This window comes from Canis lupus, chromosome 25, assembly GCF_003254725.2.
Source record: "Canis lupus dingo isolate Sandy chromosome 25, ASM325472v2, whole genome shotgun sequence".
NCBI lineage: Eukaryota > Metazoa > Chordata > Mammalia > Carnivora > Canidae > Canis > Canis lupus.
The window spans coordinates 19795346-19816472 of NC_064267.1; the positions used below are offsets into that span (position 1 = coordinate 19795346).

The following is a 21127-nucleotide window of genomic DNA, read 5'->3' on the forward strand; positions in this document are numbered from 1 at the left end:
AATTGAGTCCCACGTCGGGCTCCCTGCACAGATCCTGCTTCTCCCTCTGCCTGTGTCTCTTCCTCTCTCTCTCTCTCTCTCTCTCTCTCTCTCTCTGTCTCTGTGTGTGTCTCATGAATAAATAAATAAAATCTTTAAAAAAAAAAAAAGAAAAAAACTGGGCCACTTCCAAAACCATATACAAAAATAAACTCAGATTGGGTTAAAGACCTAAATATGAGGCCTGAAACCATAAAAATCCTAGAAAAAACATAGGCAATAATTTCTGATACAAGTCATATCAACATTTTTTAAGATACATCTCCTAGGGCAAGGGAAACAAAAGCAAAAATCAACTATTGGGGTTACATCAAAAGAAAAACTTTTGCACAGCACAGTAAATCATAAACAAAACAAAAAGACAACCTATGAAATAAGAGAAGATATTTCCAAGAGATATATCCAATAATTTTTTAATACCTAAAATTATAGACAATTTATACAAGTCAACATCCCTTCCAAAAGAAAAAAATACAATTAAAAAATGGGCAGAGGATCTGTAAAGGAATATTTTCTAAAGAAGAATACAGATGACTAGGGGATCTCTGGGTGGCTCAGCGGTTTAGCGTCTGCCTTTGGCCCAGGGCGCGATCCTGGAGTCCCGGGATCGAGTCCCACGTCAGGCTCCTGGCATGGGCCTGCTTCTGCCTCCTCCTGTGTCTCTGCCTCTCTCTCTATGTCCATCATATATAAATAAATCTTAAAAAAAAAAAAAGAATACAGATGACTAAAGACCCACGTAAGATGCCAAGACCACTTATCATCAGGGAAATGTAAATCAAAACCATAATGACATATCACCTTATACTTGTGAGAATGGCTACAATAAAAACATCAGAAGTAACAAGTATTGGCAAGAAGGTCTAGAAGAAAAAGGAACCCTTGTGTACTGTTGCTGGGAGTGTGCATTGTTACAGCCACAGTTGAAAAAAATATGGAGTTTCCTAAAAAAATTAAAAGTAGAAATACCATGTGGACCAGTAATTCCACTATTGAGTATTTACCCAAGAAAATGAAAACACTAATTTGAAAAGATATATACACCCCTATATTTATTGCAGCACTATTGACAATAGCCAAGATATGGAAGCAACCTACATGTATATCAATAGACAAATGGTTCAGTAAGAAATAGGCAATGGAATTTTATTCAGCCTTAAGAAGAATAAGATTATGTCATTTGCAACAATATGGATGGACCTAGTGGGTATTATGCTAAGTGAATTGTCATACTGAGAAATAGAAATGTGGAATCCAAAAACCTCAAATGAATAAAAATAGAAAATGCAGAATCAGTCCTATAAATACAGAGAATAGGGGATCCCTGGGTGGCACAGTGGTTTGGCGCCTGCCTTTGGCCCAGGGAGTGATCCTGGAGACCTGGGATTGAATCCCACATCGGGCTCCCGGTGCATGGAGCCTGCTTCTCCCTCTGCCTGTGTCTCTACCTCTCTCTCTCTCTGTGTGACTATCATAAATAAATAAAGAAAAAAATATTAAAAAAATACAGAGAATAAACTGATGGTTGTGTGAGAAGTAGGGGTGAAGGGATGGGCAAAAACATGGAGAGTGGAAGATATAGACTTCTAGTTATAGAATAAATAAGTCATGGAAATAAAAGGCACAGCATAGGGAATATAGTCAGTGTTATTGTAATTGTATTGTATAGTGAAATGTGGTAGCCACAGGAGTGCCTCTGTGGCTCAGTTGCCTAAGCATCTGTCGTTGGCTCAGGTCATGATCTCAGAGTCATGGGATCAGATTCTCGATCAGGCTCCATGCTCAGCTCATGGTCTCTTAAATAAGTAAAATTCTTTTTTTTTAAAAGTGGCTTTAAAAAAACATGGTAGCTACATTTGTGGTGAGCATAGTATAATGCATAGAGAAATTGAATGCCTATGTTGTATACCTGAAATTAATGTAATGTGTTAACTATACTCAAATAGAAAAAACTTTTAACTCCATAAAATAAAAAATGAAAAAAAGAGATATTATAACTGACGCCACAGGCATACAAGTATCACAAGAGATTACTGTGAACAATTATATGGCAATAATTGGAAACCTAAAAAAATAGATAGATTCATAGAAACATATAACCTATAAAGACTGAATCATGAAGAAATAGAAAATATGAACAGACCAATAATGAGACAAGACATTGAATCAGTAATCAAAAACCTCTCAACAGGGGCGCCTGGGTGGCTCAGTTGTTCAGCATCTGCCTTTGGCTTAGGTCCTGGTCCTGGGGTCCTGGGATCGAGTTCTGCCTCAGGCTCCCTGCAGGGAGTCTGCTTTTCCCTCTGCCTATGTCTCTGTCTCTCTCATAAATAGATTAAATAAAATAAAATAAAATAAAATAAAATAAAATAAAATAATCTCTCAACAATGAAAAGACCAGGATCAGATGGTTACATTGGTTGAATTTTATCAAACATGAAAGAAGTATTAGCAACAATCCTTATTAAACTCTTCCAACAAAATGGAGAGGAAGGAACACTCCTGAATTCACTTTACATGGCCAGCATTATCCTGATATCAAAGGCAGATAAGGACATTACAGGGAGAAAAAAACAAAAAACAAAAACAAACCCAAAACCACAGATCAATAGATGCAAAAATTCTCAATAAATATTAGCAAACCAAAATCAACAACACAATAAAAGTATCATACATTATTTGTCCATGGTTCAATAAATGCAAATAAACAAAAAATAATAATAATAGATAACATATTTAATAGAATAAGGGATTAAAATAATATGATAACCCTAGTGAATGCATAAAAAGCAATTGACAGAATTCAAAATCCATTCATTCTCAGAACTTCAACAAATTAGGGAGAGAAAGAAACATATTGCAACACAATAAAAGGCATATAGGACAAGCCCACATATATCATAATGATGAAAGCTTGAAAGCTTTTCCTCTAAGATTAGAAACTAGACAAGGATGCCCACTATCACCACACCTACTACTCAGTGCAATTAGGCAAGAAAAAAAAATTAAGTGTCATCTAAATCAGAAAGGAAAAACTAAGTTCTATCTATTTGCAGATGACATGACTTTATGTGTAGAAAATCTTAAACATTCCACCAAAAACTGTTAGATCTAATTAATGAATTCAGAAAAGTTGCAGGATATAATATCAATATACCAATATCAAGAGTGTCTCTATTCAATAACAACAAATTAACTGTAAAAGAAATAAAATAATCACATTTACAAGAGCATTAAACACAATAAAATACTTAGAAATATATTTAACCAAGTGAAAAGATTGTGAATAGCCAAAGCTGAAAAAGAACAATGCTGGAGGTATAATACTTTCTTATCTCAAACTATATGTAATAATAGAGCAAAGAGGATAGTATTTTTATAAAAATAGGCACTTAAATGGAACAGAATAGAGATCCCAGAAATAAACCCACATACTTACAATTGATTTTTGATAAAACATCAATAATGTGCAATGGGAAAAAATAGTCTCTTCAATAAACGGTACTGGGAAAACTAGATATCCACACACAAAAGAATGAAATGGGACTCCTTTTACTATACACAAAAATCAACTCAAAATATATTAAAGCCTTGATGGTAAGACATGGAACAGCAAAACTTTTAGAAGATAATATAAGAAGTAAGCTCTTTAACATTGGTCTTGGCAATGATTTTATTTTTGACACCAAAAGTGAAGGCAACAAATGAAAAAAAAAAAAAAAAAAAAAGAGGGACTGCATCATACTAAAAAGCTCTGTGCAGGGGTGCCTGGCTGGCTCTGTCAGTAGAGCATGCAACTCATGATCTCGGAGTTGTAGATTCAAGTCCCATGTTGGGTATAGAGATTACTTAAAAATAAAATCTTTTTTTAAAAAAATTTAATAAAAAAGCTCTATGCAGCAGGGAAAACCATCTAACAAAATCAAAAGGCAACATATGAAACAAGACAAGGATGTCCACTCTCACCAATTTTATTCCACATAATACTAGAATTTCTAGCCACAGCAATCAGACAACAAAAAGAAATAAAAGGTATCAAAATTGGTAAGGAAGAAGTAAAATATTTACTATTTGGAGATGACAAGATACTGTAGATACAAAACCTGAAAGACTTCCCACAAAACTGCTAGAACTGATAAACAAATTCAATAAAGTCTCAGGTTACAAAATCAATGTACAGAAATCTGTTGCATTTCTATACACCAACAATGAAGCAGCAGAGAGAGAAATTAAGAAGACAATCCTATTTACAACTGTATCAAAAATAATACAATACCTAGGAACACATCTAACAAAAGAGGTGAAAGATCTGGACTCTGAAGACCATAAAACACTGACAAAAGAAACTGCAGATGATGTAAAGAAATGGAAAGATATTCCATGCTCATGGATTAGAAGAACAAATATTGTTGAAATGCCTAAATGACCCAAAGCAATCTACACATTTAACACAATCTATCAAAATATCAATACTATTTTTCACAGAAATAAAGCAATTTAAAAATGTGTATGGAACACAAAGGACCCTAAATAGTCAAAGCACTCTTGAAAAAGAAAAGTTGGAGGCATCACAATTCTGAAACTCAAGCTATATTTCAAAGCTGTAGTGATCAAGACAGTATGGTTCTGGCACAAAAATAGACAAAAAGATCAATGGAACAGAAAACACAGAAATAAACCCACAATTATATAGTCAATTAATATTTGACAAAGTAGGAAAGAGTATCCAATGGGGAAAAGGACAGTCTATTCAATAAATGGTGTTGGGAAAACAGAACAGCAACATGAAAAAGAATGAAATTAGACTACATTCTTTCACCATACACAAAAAATAAATTCAAAATGGATTAAAGACCTAAATGTGAGACCCACATAAATGTAAAGACCCACAATTATATAGTCAATTAATATTTGACAAAGTAGGAAAGAGTATCCAATGGGGAAAAGGACAGTCTATTCAATAAATGGTGTTGGGAAAACAGAACAGCAACATGAAAAAGAATGAAATTAGACTACATTCTTTCACCATACACAAAAAATAAATTCAAAATGGATTAAAGACCCATATGTGAGGATAAAAATCCTAGAAAACAGCAAAGTAATTTCTCTGACATGAGCTATAGCAGTTTTTTCTACATAGGTCCCCTGAAACAAAGGAAACAACAGCAAAAATAAACTATGGGGACTACCTCAAAATAAAAACCTCTGTGCAGTGCAGAAAACAATCAACAAAACTAAATGGTAACCTATGGAATAGGAAAAGATATTTGCAAATGACATACCCGATAAAGGGCTGACATACCCAATAAGGGTTAGAATCCAGAATCTATAAAGAATGTATAAAACTCAACACCAAAAAAGAAATAATCCAATTTAAAAATGTGCAGAAGACAAAGACATTTTTCCAAAGGAGACATACAGATGGCCACCACACATATTTGAAAAGATGCTCATTATCATGTATCATCAGGGAAATGCAAATCAAAACTAAAATGAGATACCACCTCACACCTGTCAGAGTAGCTAAAATCAAAACACAAGAAATAATAGGAGTTGGTGAGGATGTGGAGAAAAGGGAACCCTTATGTACTGTTGGTGGGAATACAAACTGGTACAGCCACTGTGGAAAAATTATGGAGGTTCCTCAAAAAGTTAAAAATAGAACTACCTGCAATCTAGTAATTGGCACTACTGGTTTTTAACCAAAGATTACAAAAACACAAATTCCACAGGATACATGCACCCCTATATTTATTGCAGAATTATTTACAATAGCCAAGATATGGAAACATCACAAGTGTGCACTGATAAGTTACATGGCATATATACAATGGAATATTTTTCAGCCATAAAAAAGAACAAAACCTTGCCATTTGCAGAAAAATGGATAAAACCAGAGAGTGTAATGCTAAGTGAAATAAGTTAGAGAAAGACAAATGCCATATGATTTTATTCATATTTGGAACTTAAGAAACAAATGAGCAACGAGGAAAAAAAGAGAGACAGACAAACCAAGAAACAAATTCTTAACTACAGAAAACAAGCTAGTTACCAGAGGGAAGCTAGGGGGATGGGTGAATGAATAAGTGATAGGGATTAAAGAGAGCGCTTGTGATAAGCACTGGGTGATTAAAGTAAAAACTTTTTAAAAAAGGCAACCTATGAAATGAGGAGAAACCATTTCCAAACCATAACCAATAAATGGTTAATACCTAAAATATACAAGGAATTCATCCAATGCTAGATAACCCAATTGAGATATGTTCAAAAGACCTGAACATTTTTCCAAGAAAGAAAAATTCCAACACATACATGAAAAAGTGTTCAACATCACTAATCACTGGAGAAATGCAAATCAAAATTACAATGAGATATAAATTTATACTTGTTAGAATGTCTATTATCAAAGAAACAAAACAAAACAAACAAGAGGTACCACATGTAGCTGAGAATGTGGACGAAAGGAAACCTTCACACACTGTTGGTTGGAATGTAAATTGGTACAGCTACCACTGAAAACAGTATGGAGATTACTCAAGAAACTAAAAATAGAATACCATATGATCTATCAGTCCCAGCTCTGGGTATACTTATCCAAAGGAAACTAAAATATCTCTAAAAGATATCTGTTCACAGCAGTATTCACAACAGCCAAGGTATGGGAAAAAGCATGTTTCCATTGATGGATGGATGGATGGTAAGTGGATGAATAAAGTAAAGTAAGTGCAAATATTAGACTTTAAGGAAATCCTACCATTTTCAAGAACATGAATAGACTTGAAAGGCATTACGCTAAGTAAGCAAGAGAAAAAAATACTTCATGATACCATGTATATGTGGAATTCAAAAAATTTTTTTTGAAGTTGAACTTATATAAACAGACAGTAAAATGGTGGTTGCCAGGGGCTGGTGAGTGGGGAAAATGGGTAGAGACGGATAGAAGTACACAAGCATTTAGTTATAACATGAATGAGGTTTGAAGATCTAATGCAAAACGTGGTGGCTATAGTTGATAATTCTGTGTTGTACGATTGAAATTTACTAAGAAACTAAAACAACTGTTCTCACCCAAAACGAGTAAATATGTAAGGGACAGAATGCATTAATTAACTAGAATGTGAGAATCCATATCAACTCATCACACTGCGCTTTTTATTTTTTACTTTTTTATTTAAATTCTAGTTAACATACAATGCAATATTGATTTCACGAGAATTCAGTGACTTATCACTTACATATAACACCCAGTGCTTGTCATAACAAGTGCCCTCTTTACTATCTTTTTAAAGATTTATTTATTCATGAGAGACACAGAAAGAGAGAGGGAGAGGCAGGGATCCCGACGTGGGACTCAATCCCGGGACCTCAGCATCACTCCCCAAGCCGAGGCAGATGCTCAACTGCTGAGCCACCCAGGTGTCCCAACAAGTGCCCTCTTTAATACCCATCACCCACCTAGCCCAACCCCACTTGCCTCCCTCCATCACCACTTAGTTCTCTGTCGTTAACAGTTTGTTCCAATCTATGAGCATAGAATGTTTTTCCATTTCTTTATGTCATCTTCAATTTCTTTCATAAGTGTTCTGTAGTTTTCAGCGTACAGATCTTTTACCTCTTTGGTTAGGCTTATTCCTAAGTATCTTATTATTGTTGGTGCAGTTGCATCAAATGGTATCAATTCCTTCTTTTTCTGCTGCTTCATTATTGGTGTATAGACATTCAACAAATTTTTGTATGTTGACTTTATATCCTACAACTTTTCTGAATTCATGTATTATTTCTAGCAATTTTTTGGTGGAGCCTTTCAGGTTTTCTACATAGAGTATCATGTTGTTCTGCATATAGTCAAAGTTTTGACTTCTTCCTCGCTGATTTGGATATCTTTTATTTCTTTTTGTTGTCTGATTGTTGAGGCTAGGTCTTCCGGGACTACGTTAAATGGTAACAGTGAGAGTGGGCATCACTGTCTTCTTCCTGACTGTAGGAAAAAGCTCAGTTTTTCCCCACTGAGGATAATATTAGCTGTGAGTCTTTCCAATATGGCCTTTATGATGTAGAGGTGCATTCCATCTATCCCTACTTTGTTGAGGGTTTTTATCAAGAACAAATGCTGTATTTTGTCAAGTGCTTTTTCTGCATCTATGGAGAGGATCACATGGCTCTTATTCTCTTTTATGAATGTAGTGTATCACATTGACTGATTTGTGAATACTGAACCACTGCAACTCAGGAATAAATCCCACTTGATTCTTTTAATGTATTGTTTGATTTGATTTGCTAGTATCTTATTGAGAATTTTTTGCATCCATGTTTATCAGAGATATTGGCCTGTAGTTCTTTTTAGTGGGGGTCTTTGTCTGGTTTTCACATTATGCATTTTAAAGTTAGAGAATTAAAAAAAACACAAAAGTGTAGTCATCCCCATTTTCTTTTATTTAAAGACTTTATTCATTCATGAGAGACACAGAGAGAGAAGCAGAGACATAGACAGAAGAAGAAGCAGGGTCCTCGTAGGGAGCCCGATGTAGGACTCAATCCTGGACCTGGGATAACACCCTGAGCTGAAGACATATGTTCAACCACTGAACCACTCAGGTGTTCCTAATTCCCATTTTCTGATTAGTGGTCCCTACCCTTGTCCTTTATTTCTCATTAAAAGTAGGTCCTCACCTAATCATTTAAAAAAAACACCATATACTTCAAAGAATAAAAAGCTAAAAATATTATTTTAATAGATTTTTTTAAAGACCCGAAGAAAACTTATTTCAAAATGCAACAACCCAGATTTAAATTTCTATGGATAGGTCAGATAGCAGGCTGAATAGCGGCTAGGAAAATGAATAAATAATTGAGAATATAGGAAAGAGACCAAAAACAGCCATGGAAACGTGCAAAGAGAGGTTAAGAAATATGGAGTTTACATAAGATCTAACTAAATATGTTTAATCTGAGACATCAAATCACAGATTCAAAAAGCCAAATGAATTCCAATTATGGAACATCAAGATAAATAGGACATCCAAATCTAGACACATAATAGCATAAAAACAAGGAATAAATCCCGTTTTTTTACCCCCAAGAGTAAAATCTTAAAAATAACCAAAGATTGTGCAGGAAAGGGACATGGTGGGGAATAGGTTATGTTCAAAGGAGAAAAAGTAGACAGCTAATTTTTAAATAGTAATTCTGAAAGACAAAGGGTAGTGGAATGACATTTTCTGTATGATCAAAAAAAAAAAAACAACTCACCTAGGACTCTCTAGATGCAGTTAAAATGTACATCAAGAGTGAGAGGAAATAAAGACATTTTAAAACAGAGATTGATTACCAGGCCTGTATCACTCATGAAAATTTTAAAACATGTACATAAACAAACAGAAGAAAAATAGTCCCAGATAGAAGTTCTGAGATGCAATAGGGAAAAAGAAAATTAAACATGCAGATCACTTTAAATGAACATTGACAATACATTATAAAAATTACAAAAATGTCAGGACACCTGGGTGGCCCAGTGGTTGAGCATCTTCCTTCAGCTCAGGGTATGATCCCAGGAATTGTGGGATCAAGTCCCACATCCAGCTTTTGGCAGGGAGCCTGCTTCTTCCTCTGCTTATGTCTCTGCCTCCCTCTCTGTGTCCCTCCTGAATAAATAAAATCTTAGGGAAAAAAAGGTTGCAAAGATATCATGTATTTTTTAGAGATACAAGACAGTTAAAACAAAGCAACGATACACATAAGTTTGGAGACATGTAAGTTGAGTTAAAATATTCAAAATTCCTTGCATTATCATTATCCATGAATAGAGAGGAAAAAAATCCTCACCAAGATATTAGCAGATCATGAGTAACACTGTATTAAACAAATGAAATTACAACTAAATTCAGTTTACCTGAGGAATGCAAGTTTGGTTTAACATGAGCAAATATAATTCACCACATTGACACATTTTTTAAAAATTATCTCAATATATGCAAAATAAACATTATTATTATTCAACATTCACTCATGATAAAACAGAAAAAACTAGTATTATAAGAAAACTTTTTCAATATAATTGTAATGTAAAGATCCTAGGTGGCCCCATAATAAATGCCCTTTGGTGTTCTCACCTTTTCTAAGTGTAGGCAAGATCTGTGATTTGATTCTAGCCATTACAACATGGCGAATGTAAAGGAATTTTACAGATATAATTCAGTTAAATTTGAGTTAATCTACTTATTCTAAGTAAGCCTGATTTAATCAGGTGAAATCCTGATCCTTAAAAGAGGACTGAGGCTTCTGTGCAGTGAAATCCTCCTTTTTAGCTTCATGAAGCAAGCAGTCATAGTGAGGAAGCCTACATGGCCAAGAACAAGGAACAGCCTTGCTCTAGACTGAATATTTCTGTACCCGCACTCCCAAACTCATTGCTGTGCCTAAGATTGCGAATCCGAGAAAACCACCAAGGAGCCGACACCGATGCAAGTACATGAGGGTTTATTAACAAGCTCGAGCTTGGGTCCAAGTATACCCGACACAGTGGAGCAGGGACTTGGACCCCGGGATGAGTTACAGCTGGGTATTATTAGCAAGCTCGAGCTTGGGTCCATGTATACCCAACACAGCAGACCAGGGACTTGGACCCTGAGGTGAGTTACAGCTGGGTTTTTATGGGCTGGTCTAGGGGTAAGGTGGGGTTTTTCAGTAAGGATGGGGGTGTGAGAATCTCAAGTAAAGAGGTCTCACAAGCTCTTGCTTCCTTATTCCGATAAGGAATAAGCCGGGTTAGGGTAGAGTTCAGTTCAGTTCCTGGTCACAGTGGCCTGAGATGGCTGCTGAAGCTACAATGGCTGTACTTGTGCCAATGTTAAACTTGAATGGCCCGAATTTTCTTGGCCTCCACACTCATGACTTAAGTCTTAGTGTTCAATGTGATACTATTTGGAGGTGGTGGCCTTGGTAAGTGATTAAGTCATGAAGGTGGAGCTCTCATGATTGAGATTAGTGCCCTTATAAAGGAGGCTGGAGGGAGCTCCCTTGGCCCTGTGCCTTATGAAGACACAGGAGGAAGATAGGCACTCATGAACCAGGCCCTAACTGGACACTGAATCTGCCAGTGCCTTGACTTTGGACTTCCCAGACTCCAGAACTATGAGAAACAGTAAGACGGTTTATCAAGATAGCTGATGCTAAGCTCAATATGCAAAATAATTTTATTTCTATAAGCTATAAACAGGAAATGAAATTGATTTTTAAAAATAACATTTAAAATAGATCAAAAGTATCAAATAACTGGAAATCAATCTAATATATATCTTGCAGGACCTTTATAGGAAATTTTTTAAAATACTGAGTTAATCAATTAAAATATCGTTTGGAAAACTCAGTGTTATGTTTCTTCCCTACAAACTATTTATAGATTCAATGCAATTCCAATCCAAATCTTTGTGTTGTAAAGCTTGATAAGTTGATTATAAAAGACCCATGGAGCCCTTTCCCCTTTATTCTTTCTCTTCCCAAAGATTTCAGTTCAAAAGCATAGAAACAGAAACAGGGAACAGTGGTGTCCCAGAGTGAGGTGTTGGAGCCTGGCATAGAATGGGGAAAGTATAAATGTAGGAGTGTCACCCTGCACAGTGTTAAGAGCTCAAGACACAGCATCCCTGAAAGGTGAGTAACTTCGAATGAAGTATCACAGACTTCACAGGGTCAGGAGGCATCCACACAGGGAAAGAATAGACCAGCATGGGTTTTTCAGAGCCTGTGAGTGTGGCACATCATCTGCAGAAGTGGCCTGGCACAGGGTGTCTCAGAAAGGAGGTATTTAGATGCCTCAAAATACTTCCCCATAAAATGCTAATTAATTGTAAAGTACAAAGTTAACATTCTGGAGGAGAAAACTGAAGATACTACTCCAGCAATCAACACCACCAACAATGGGACAAATGAACATTGTAGGTCACATGATATGATGCAATAGAAGAGGACCAGTTCAGTTGTGCTCTTGCTAAAATATATGATCTGAATTTGATCATAAGGAAATATAAGAAAAACCCACACTGAAAGACATTCTAGGGCAGCCCAGGTGGCTCAGTGGTTTAGCCCTGCCTTTGGCCCAGGGCGTGATCCTGGGGACCAAGAAACGAGTCCCACATCAGGTTCCCAGTATGGAGCCTGCTTCTCCCTCTGTCTCTGCCTCTCTCTCTCTCTCTCTCTCTCTCTCTCTGCATCTCTAATAAATAAAATCTTCCTTTTATTATAAAGGATACTAGGATATCCTTTTATAGTATACTAGGATACTTCCTTTTATTATAAAGGATACTTCCTTTTAGCTATAAAGGATACTACAGACAACTGTCAAAGCTTTAAAAGAATATGAGGTTTAAATGACAGAGGGTATAGTTGATATAGCAATTGCACAACTGGGTATTTATCCCAAAGATACAAATGTAGTGAAACGAAGGGGCACCTGCACCCCAATGTTTATAGTAGTAATGTCCACAATAGCCATTCTGTAGAAGGAGCCAAGATGTCCTTCAACAGAGGGATGGATAAAGATGTGGTATGGGATGCCTGGGTGGCTCAGCAGTTGAGCATCTGCCTTTGGCTCAGGGCATGATCCTGGGATCCGGGAAGAGTCCCATGTCCAGCTCCCTGCATGGAGTCTGCTTCTCCCCCTGCCTGTGTCTCTGCCTTTCTCTCTCTCTCTGTCTCATGAGTAAATAGATGAAGAATTCTTTTAAGAAAAAGATGTGGTATACTTACAAAATGGAATATTACTCAGACATCAGAAGGGATGAATACCTACCACTTACATCAATGTGGATGGAACTAGAGGGTATCAGGCTGAGTGAAACAAGTCAATTGGAGAAAGACAATGATCATATGCTCTCCCTCATAGGTGGAATATAAGAAATATTGCAAGGAGGGGAAACTGAATGGGGAAAAATCAGAGAGGAAGACAAACCATGAGAGACTCAACTCTGGAAAACATACTAAAGGTTGCTGAAAGGGAAGTGAATGGGGGGATGAGCTAACTCAGTGATGGTCATGAAGGAGGAGGGCATGTGACATGATGAACGCTGGGTGCTATACACAACTGATGAATTATTGAAAACTTTATCTGAAACCGATGACCCTTGTAAATGTTGGCAAATTGAATTTAAATGAAAAAAAAAAAAAAAGAATGTACACTTAACATAGTTTGGGTGTACTTATATGTCGATTTTAAAAAATACAGTACTGTAAATGTATTTTCTCTTCCTTCTGATTTTTCGTAATTTTCTTTTCTCTAGCTTACTTTGTAGGGAGAATATAGTATGGAATACATGTAACACACAAAACATAGGTTAACTGACTGTTTTGGTACAATAAATATTCTGGTCAACATCAGATTATTAGTAGTTAAGTGCCTGGGGGAGTCAAAGGTTCACAGATTTTCACTACAGAGTATCAGTGCCCCTAAGCTCCACAGTATTCAAGGGTCAATTGCATTAGTGTGTTGATTTTCTGACTGGCAGGGTTGTACGGTAGCTATGTGGAATGTACTGACTTGCAGGATAAAAATGCTACAGGAATTGGGCATAATTTAACAATTTACTTCCAAAGTCCTGGGGGGGGAAAGTTCTTTTTCTTTATTTTTACTTTTCTCTAATTTTAAGACTGTTCTCAAAAAGTAAATAAAAAAATAAACAGAAAAGGTAAAAAGCCTTAGGCAAATCTTATTTCACCATGAGGAAAGAGCTATGAATAAGTATTTAAAATTAAAATTATACACGGGTTTTATGGCACTATAAAAATTGTATTACATGTACCACTGGTAGATAGCCTTAGCAGCAGTATATCAAAATGATGTCTGTCTAAATCCATAGGTCCAGTAATAGAAACTAAAATACAAAAAAAGCTATCAGTTAACACCACTGAAATATTGACAACTTGGTTGTTTGGATGCTGTTTAAAAGGCTGGTACTTGGGCAGACTGAAGCATGCTAGTTTCCACTGCTTAAAAGTTCATCAGACGCCAAGAAACATAGCTTAAAATAGTATATAAACTTTCATTACACACGATATAGCAAAATTTCCTTTAATAAAGATTTTTTGTGCAACAGACATTTACTGGGAAACAATTAAAATGTTTTATTAAACATCTAGGTGATAAACTTTTACTATGTATCTTTCAGATCATATACTTTTTATTCAAAATCTCTACATATTCTCGTCATGCTTGCAGTACTAGATCTTGATTTACATTTGATTCATCAGTAGGTCCTAAAGGAGAGGATCTACAGAATCCTGATTCTAATTCACGAGCAGCTGAAAAAGAGAAAGAATAACAATAGTCTTTATCTGAAATACTTTATAGTTAACTAGAAGTTAGTAAAAAAAGTTGGAATCTTCTGAGTGTTAAGAATGAAAAATATCTACATATAACTACAATATAAAATACAAGTTTACTATTAAATCAAGTTTGCTCACGATTGCCCATTGAATTAATTACTACTGTGGATAAATACTAGAGCTTCTGGTTTTCTCATTACAAGATGAGATTGCAAGCTGATGGCACAGTCCACCCCTGAACAATCATATGCTATCAACTGAAAAATCAAACAGGCAATTTCTAGAGTCAAATATACCACGACAGATTTAAAACAAGACACTCAAAAAAAAAAAAAATAAATAAATAAATAAAACAAGACACTCTAAGAACACACAGAAGGGACATCCTGGTTTTCTATCAATATTGTCTGCTTTTCGGTGGAGGGAATAGGTAGGCTGATACTTGAAAGATTACTCTCTGCAAAGCAGCAGAGTAGGGTAATAGCGACAGAGAAGTTTACTAACTTGCCACGTCAACAACGTGGCAAGAATCAAATTGATTTGGCTGTTTGTATTCCACGCTAAGGAACCTGGAATTTTACCCAATGGCAAAACCAGTGGCTGGAGGTTGAAATGTCACCTGTCAAGGGACAGCTATATGAACTATATAATTGCTTAATTAAGTATTACTAAGACAAGTCTGGTCTTTTTGGTCTCCTACCACTAGCAGAAACAAGAATTTGAGAACGCCCACATTTTCAGATTGACAGTTGAATAGCGATGGCACTAGTGAAAAGTGGTAACAGGCGCACAAAAAGCAGATTTTTAAAAAAGGTATGAAACACGATGACCAAATGAGGAATAAGTCTGTTATTCATTATGTTTATGTTTTACATTTTTATTAGATATATCTAGACAAAATTTTAACAAGGGGAAGGGATGCCAGTTACTATTTGTGGTTTATTTCGGAAATTAATGACCATCTAAATTCATACATTTGGCAACATACCTTCTTTTAGTTCTCTAGTTATATTTTCTTCCAACTCCTGCATCTGAAATAAATCAAACGTTACTTATAATGTTCAAGTTAAACAAGAGATATTATTGTAGGAATTTTATTTTGCTTATGAAACATGGTCTGAAAATGATACTTTTAGAGAGTAAAAGTTACGGATTGCTTAAATAGAAAGATAATCACATAAATAAATCCCTACTTAGTTAAATCTGGATAACTGAGAAGAAACCTATATTGCTGTTCAGGAGTCTAATAAAAAGTACAATTAATATTGATCGATTGAAGATACAGAATTTCTGGAAGAAGAGGACGATGGTGGAGGAGTAGGAGACCCTAGTTTTGTCTGGTGTCTGGAATTCAGCTACATAGCTATCAACTCATCTGAACACCTGTGAACTCAGAGAGCCAAGAAAAGAATTGTTGCAATTCTACAAACAGAACAGTGACCACTTTCTGCAAGGGAGGAGGTGTGGAGAAATGAATCCCAGGCATATATCAGAAGATAAACCATGGGGGCAGGGAGCCTCTGGAAGCCAGAAGGCAAGTCCTGGAAAGTGATATAGCAGCAGAGTGCACAACCAGAACTTTTAAGAAGTCTGTTTCAGTGAGGACATCCCTGTCTGAAAGGTGCTCAGGTGGCAACGGGGGGAGGGGGTGGGTGGCAGTATCCTAGGTGGGATGGACAGTGTGGTCTCAGGATCCCTGGGGGTCACAGAAAGATTGGGGGCGCCTGAGTATGGCAGTTGCCAAGGCATTTGAGCAGGGAAGCCAGTTGCAATCAGTGAGCCCAGGAGTGGGCATTCAGCTCTGTGTTGCCATAAACCCCAAACCGAGGATCAGTCAGGTGACCACTCTCCAAGCAGGGGTCCAGCAAGTGGCAAAACTGGGCAAGACCTCCTCCTTCCCCCTGGAGGCGCAGCGTGAATGGGGGCTACAGGGGTCTGCAAAGTTTGGAAAACCGAAAGGGGGTCGTGTGGTTGAGATAAAAATGCTTGGTCACAGGCTGGGTGAATACAGAGTAAAGACAGAAACCAGGGAGACACAGTAGGGAGTGAGATCTTTCAATTCCAGGGCTGGAGATTAGGAGGCCATCATTTTCATTCTCATCCTCTAAAGCTGCCCAGAAAGCCGTCAGGGAACAAAAGCCACAGAGAGCGATCTGGAGCTGCTTACCTGGCCTGGCCCCCGGCAAGGGTGGTGCAATCCCACCCTAAGCAAAGACACCTAAGAATCCTCCCAACAGGCCTCTCCCCCAGCTTTACTCATCATAGTGAGCTGCAGAACTCCAGTGCTAGGGGCAAACAGTATATAGAATTCATGGCTATTTCTCATGACTCCTTAGTCTTTCTATTTTAATTTTCTTTTTCCTTTTCAACCAATTTCTTCGTTTATCAACTCTTTTACAATTTACCTTTTTACACTTACATTCAATCCTTTTACTGCATTTAGTAGTATTCTTGTATACACGGAAGTTTTTCTCTCTGTACCATTTCGGGAAGTAGTTCCTTCTAAGAAATAGACTAAAATACAACCAGAATCTACTATACTGCTCTATTCTCTTCATTTGTCTGATTATATTATTTTTAAAATCTATCTTAATTTTCATATTTACAGTTAAATTCTATCCTTTCATTGCATTTAATTTTATTTTTGGATGTAATGAAGCTTTTCATTCTTTACAATTTTGGGATGTAATTTCTTATAACAAAGAGACCAAAATATACATAGGATATGGTATATTGCTCGGTTCTGTTCAACTGCCTGATAGTATCCTTTTTATATTTTGACTTTTAATTTCCATTTTTACACTTATATTCTAGCCTTTCGTTGTATTTAATTTTATTTTTGTGTATATACGAGGTTTCCTCTTAACGATTTGGAGATGCAATTTCCTATCAAACAGACCAAAATACACATAGGATCCAGTGTACTGCTCTGCTCAGCTCTCTAATTCTATTATCACCTTTTTAAACCTTTTTTGGTTTCGGGTCTCTTCTGATTTGTTTAGCATATATTTCTCTGGGGTCATTCTCGATATTTTTCTATTCTGTTCTCTCACTCATCTCTTCTTCTCTGGACAGAATGACAAGATGGAAAAACTCACCGCCACAAAGAGAACGAGAGGTAGTGCTGACTGCCTGGAACCTAATCAGCATGGATATAAGTAAGAGGCTGGAGCGAGAGTTCAGAATAATGACCATCAAGATAACAGCTGGGCTTAAAAAACACACAGAGGACACGAGAGAATGCCTTTCTGGAGAAACAAAACAACTGATATCTAATCAAGTTGAGCTAAAAAAGGCTAATCTTAGTGAGATGCAATAAAAATTGAAGGTTCTAACTGCTAGGATAAATGGGGCATAACAGACAAGTAGTGATATAGAAGACAAAACGATGGAGAATAAAGAAGCTGAGGAAAAGCGAGAAAAACAACCACTGGACTATGACAGGAGGATTTGAGAGATGAGTCGTACCACACAGCAAAACAATGTTAGAATAATGGGGATCCCAGAGGAAGAGGGGAAGGAGGGGGCAGAAGGCATATTTGAGCAAATTATAGCAGAGACCTTCCCTCATCTGGGGAAAGAAACAGGCACTCAAGTGCCAGGAGGCACAGAGAACCTTCCTCAAAATCAATAAGAAACAGGTCAATATCTCAACATAGAATAGCAAAGCTTGCAAATTTCAGACACAAAGAGAAAATCCTGAAAGCAGCTTGGAACAAGAGGCCCTGAACCAAGAAGGAGAGAAATACTCGACTGGCAGCAGATCTATCCAAAGAGACCGAGCAGGCCAGAGAGAGCTGGCATGATATACTCAGGGTGCTCAATGAGAAGAATCTACAGCCAAGAATTTTATCCAGCAAGGCTCTCATTCAAAATAGAAGGGGAGATAAAAAGCTTCCAGGACAAACAGAAACTAAAAGAATTTGTGATCACTAAACCAGCCCTGCAGGAAGTGGTAAAGGGGAACCTTTAAGCAAACAGAGAGCCCAAAAATAACACAGACCAGAAAGGAACAGACACAGTACACCCAAACACGGACTTTACACGTAATACAATGGCACTACCTTCATATCATTCAATTGTTACTCTGAATGTAAACAAGCCAAATGCCCCAATCAAAACACGCAGGGTATCACAGTGGATTACAAAAAAAAAAAGGAAAAAAAAAAAAAAAAAAGCAAGATCCATCGATATGCTACCTGCAAGAGATTGATTTTAGACACAAAGACAACTCCAGATTGAAGGTGAGGGGGTGGAAAACCATTTATCATATTAAAGGACATTAAAAAAAACTGGAGTGGCAATCTTGATATCACACAAGTTGGATTTTAAACCAAAGACTGCATTAAGAGATGAAGAAACATACTATGCCATAATTAAAGGGTCTATCCAAAGAGAAAATTGAACAATTATAAGCTTTAATGCCTCTAAAGTGGGAGCAGCCAACTACATAAACCAATTTTTTGTTAAGATTTCATTTATTTGGGGATCCCTGGGTGGCGCAGCGGTTTGGCGCCTGCCTTTGGCCCAGGGCGCGATCCTGGAGACCTGGGATTGAGTCCCACGTCGGGCTCCCGGTGCATAAAGCCTGCTTCTCCCTCTGCCTCTCTCATTCTCTCTCTCTCTCTCTCTGTGACTATCACAAATTAAAAAAAATAAAAAAAAAAAAGATTTCATTTATTTATTTATTTGACAGAGAGAGAGAACAGAAGCAGGGGAAGCAGGAGAGGGAGCAGCAGATTCCCCACTGAAAAGGGAGCCTGATCAGGGCTTGATCCCAGGACCCTGAGATCATGACCTGACCGAAGGCAAGGGCTTAACCGACTGAGCCACACAGGCCACCTTATAAACCAATTAATAACAAAATTAAAGGAACACATTGATAGTCATACAATAATAGTAGGCACTTTAACACACCAACCATAACTGTAACGGCCAGATCCTCTAAGCAGAAGATCCACGAGGGCACAAGGGCTTTGAATGACACACTGCACAAAATGGACTTCACAGATATCTTCAGAGCATTCCATCCTACGACAACAGAATACACATTCTTCTCGGGTGCACATGGAACATGTTCCACACTAGATCACGTACTGGGTCATAAGTGAGGTCTCAACTGATACCAAAAGATTGGGATCATTCCCTGCATACTTTCAGACCACAATGCTTTGAAACTGGAACTTGATCACAAGAGGAAATTTGGAAAGAATTCAAATACACGGAGGTTAAAGAATCAAACCAGGGAATTAAAGCACAATCTTAAAAACCTCATAGAAACAAACGAAAACGGAAACACAACTGCTCAAAACATCTGGGATGCAGCAAAGGTCATCGAAGTATATATATGGGAAGAGGGAAGTATATAGCAATACAAGCCTTTCTCAAGAAACGAGAAAGGTCCTAAGTACACAACCTAACCCTACACCTAAAGGAGCTGGAAAAGAACAGAAGATTAAAGCCTAAAACCAGCAGGAGAAGAGAATTCCTAAAGATCAGAGCAGAAATCAATGAAATAGAAACCAAAGGAACAGTAGAACAGATCAATGAAATCAGGAGCTGGTTCTCTGACAGAATTAATGAGATCGATAAACCGCTGGCCAGACTTTTCAAGAAGAGAACGGACCCAAAGAAATAAGATCGTGAATGAAAGAAGACAGATCACGACCAGCACCAGAGAAATACAAACAACTATAAGAACACATTCTGAGCAACTACATGCCAACAAACTAGGCAATCTGGAAGAAATGGATCCCTTCCTATCAAAACTGAAACGGGAAGACACAGAAAACTTGAACAGACCCATAACCAGCAAGGAAATGGAAGCAGTCATCAAAAATCTGCCAACAAACAAGAGTCCAGGACCGGGTGGCTTCCCAGGAGAACTCCACCACACATTCCAGGAAGAATTCACCTATTCTTCTGAAGCAGTTTATAAGCAATAGAAATGGAAGGGAAACTTTCCAACTTTCTCTGTGAGGCCAGCATTACCCTGATCCCCAAACCAGACCAAGACCCCACCCAAAAGGAGAATTACAGTCCAATATCCCTGATGAACATGGATGCCAAAATTCTCACCAAGACCCTAGCTGGGAGGATTCAACAATACATTAAAGGATTATTCACCATGTCCAAGTGGGATTTATGCCTGGGCTGTGAGGGTCATTCAACATCTGCAGATGAATCAATGTGATACACTACAGTAATCAAAGAAAGGACAAGAACCACAGGATCCTCTTAGCAGATGGCAGAAAAAGCACTTGACAAAGCGCAGCATCCTTTCTTGGTCAATACCCTTCGCAGTGCAGGGAGGAAGGGAACACATCTCAAAATCATAAAAGCCTCTATGATAAGCCCACACCCAGTCTCATTCTTAATGGGGAAAAACTGAGAGCTTTGCCGCTAAGGTCAGGAACACGACAGGGAGGTCCACTCTCACCCGTGTTGTTCGACATAGCCTCAGCAATTAGACAACAAAAAGAAATAAAAAGCCATCTGAATCAAGAAAGAAGCCAAACCCTCACTTTTCGCAGAGGACATGATATCGTATGTGGAAAACCCCAAAGACTCCACCCCAACATTGCTAGGACTCATAGAGGAATTGCGCAAAGCAGCAGGATATGAAATCCATGCACAGTAATCAGTTGCATTTCTATACACTAACAATGAGACGGAAGAAAGAGAAACTGAGGAGTCCATTCCATGTACCGTTGCACCAAACTCCATAAGATACCTCGGAATAAACCTATGCAAAGAGACAAGGGATCTGCAG

General features: G+C 37.4%; 1 protein-coding gene across 7 annotated transcripts in view; it reads right to left on the reverse strand.

The window, feature by feature from the left end:
• Window positions 1-14087: 14087 nt before the first annotated feature.
• The window catches only part of LOC112670194 (ankyrin repeat domain-containing protein 26-like), a 212535-nt gene continuing 205495 nt past the window's right edge, over window positions 14088-21127 (reverse strand). For 6 of the 7 annotated variants that reach the window (XM_049101118.1, XM_049101117.1, XM_049101116.1 and 3 more), the window contains 2 exons: window positions 15344-15386; window positions 14088-14331 (listed from right to left, as the gene is read on the reverse strand). In XM_049101118.1, the coding sequence (XP_048957075.1) occupies window positions 15362-15386 (25 nt within the window). In that variant the 3' untranslated portion in view covers window positions 14088-14331; window positions 15344-15361. Of the gene's footprint in view, window positions 14332-15343; window positions 15387-19090; window positions 19387-21127 lie in introns of those variants that run through there. The other variant, XM_049101121.1, reaches the window with a different exon arrangement.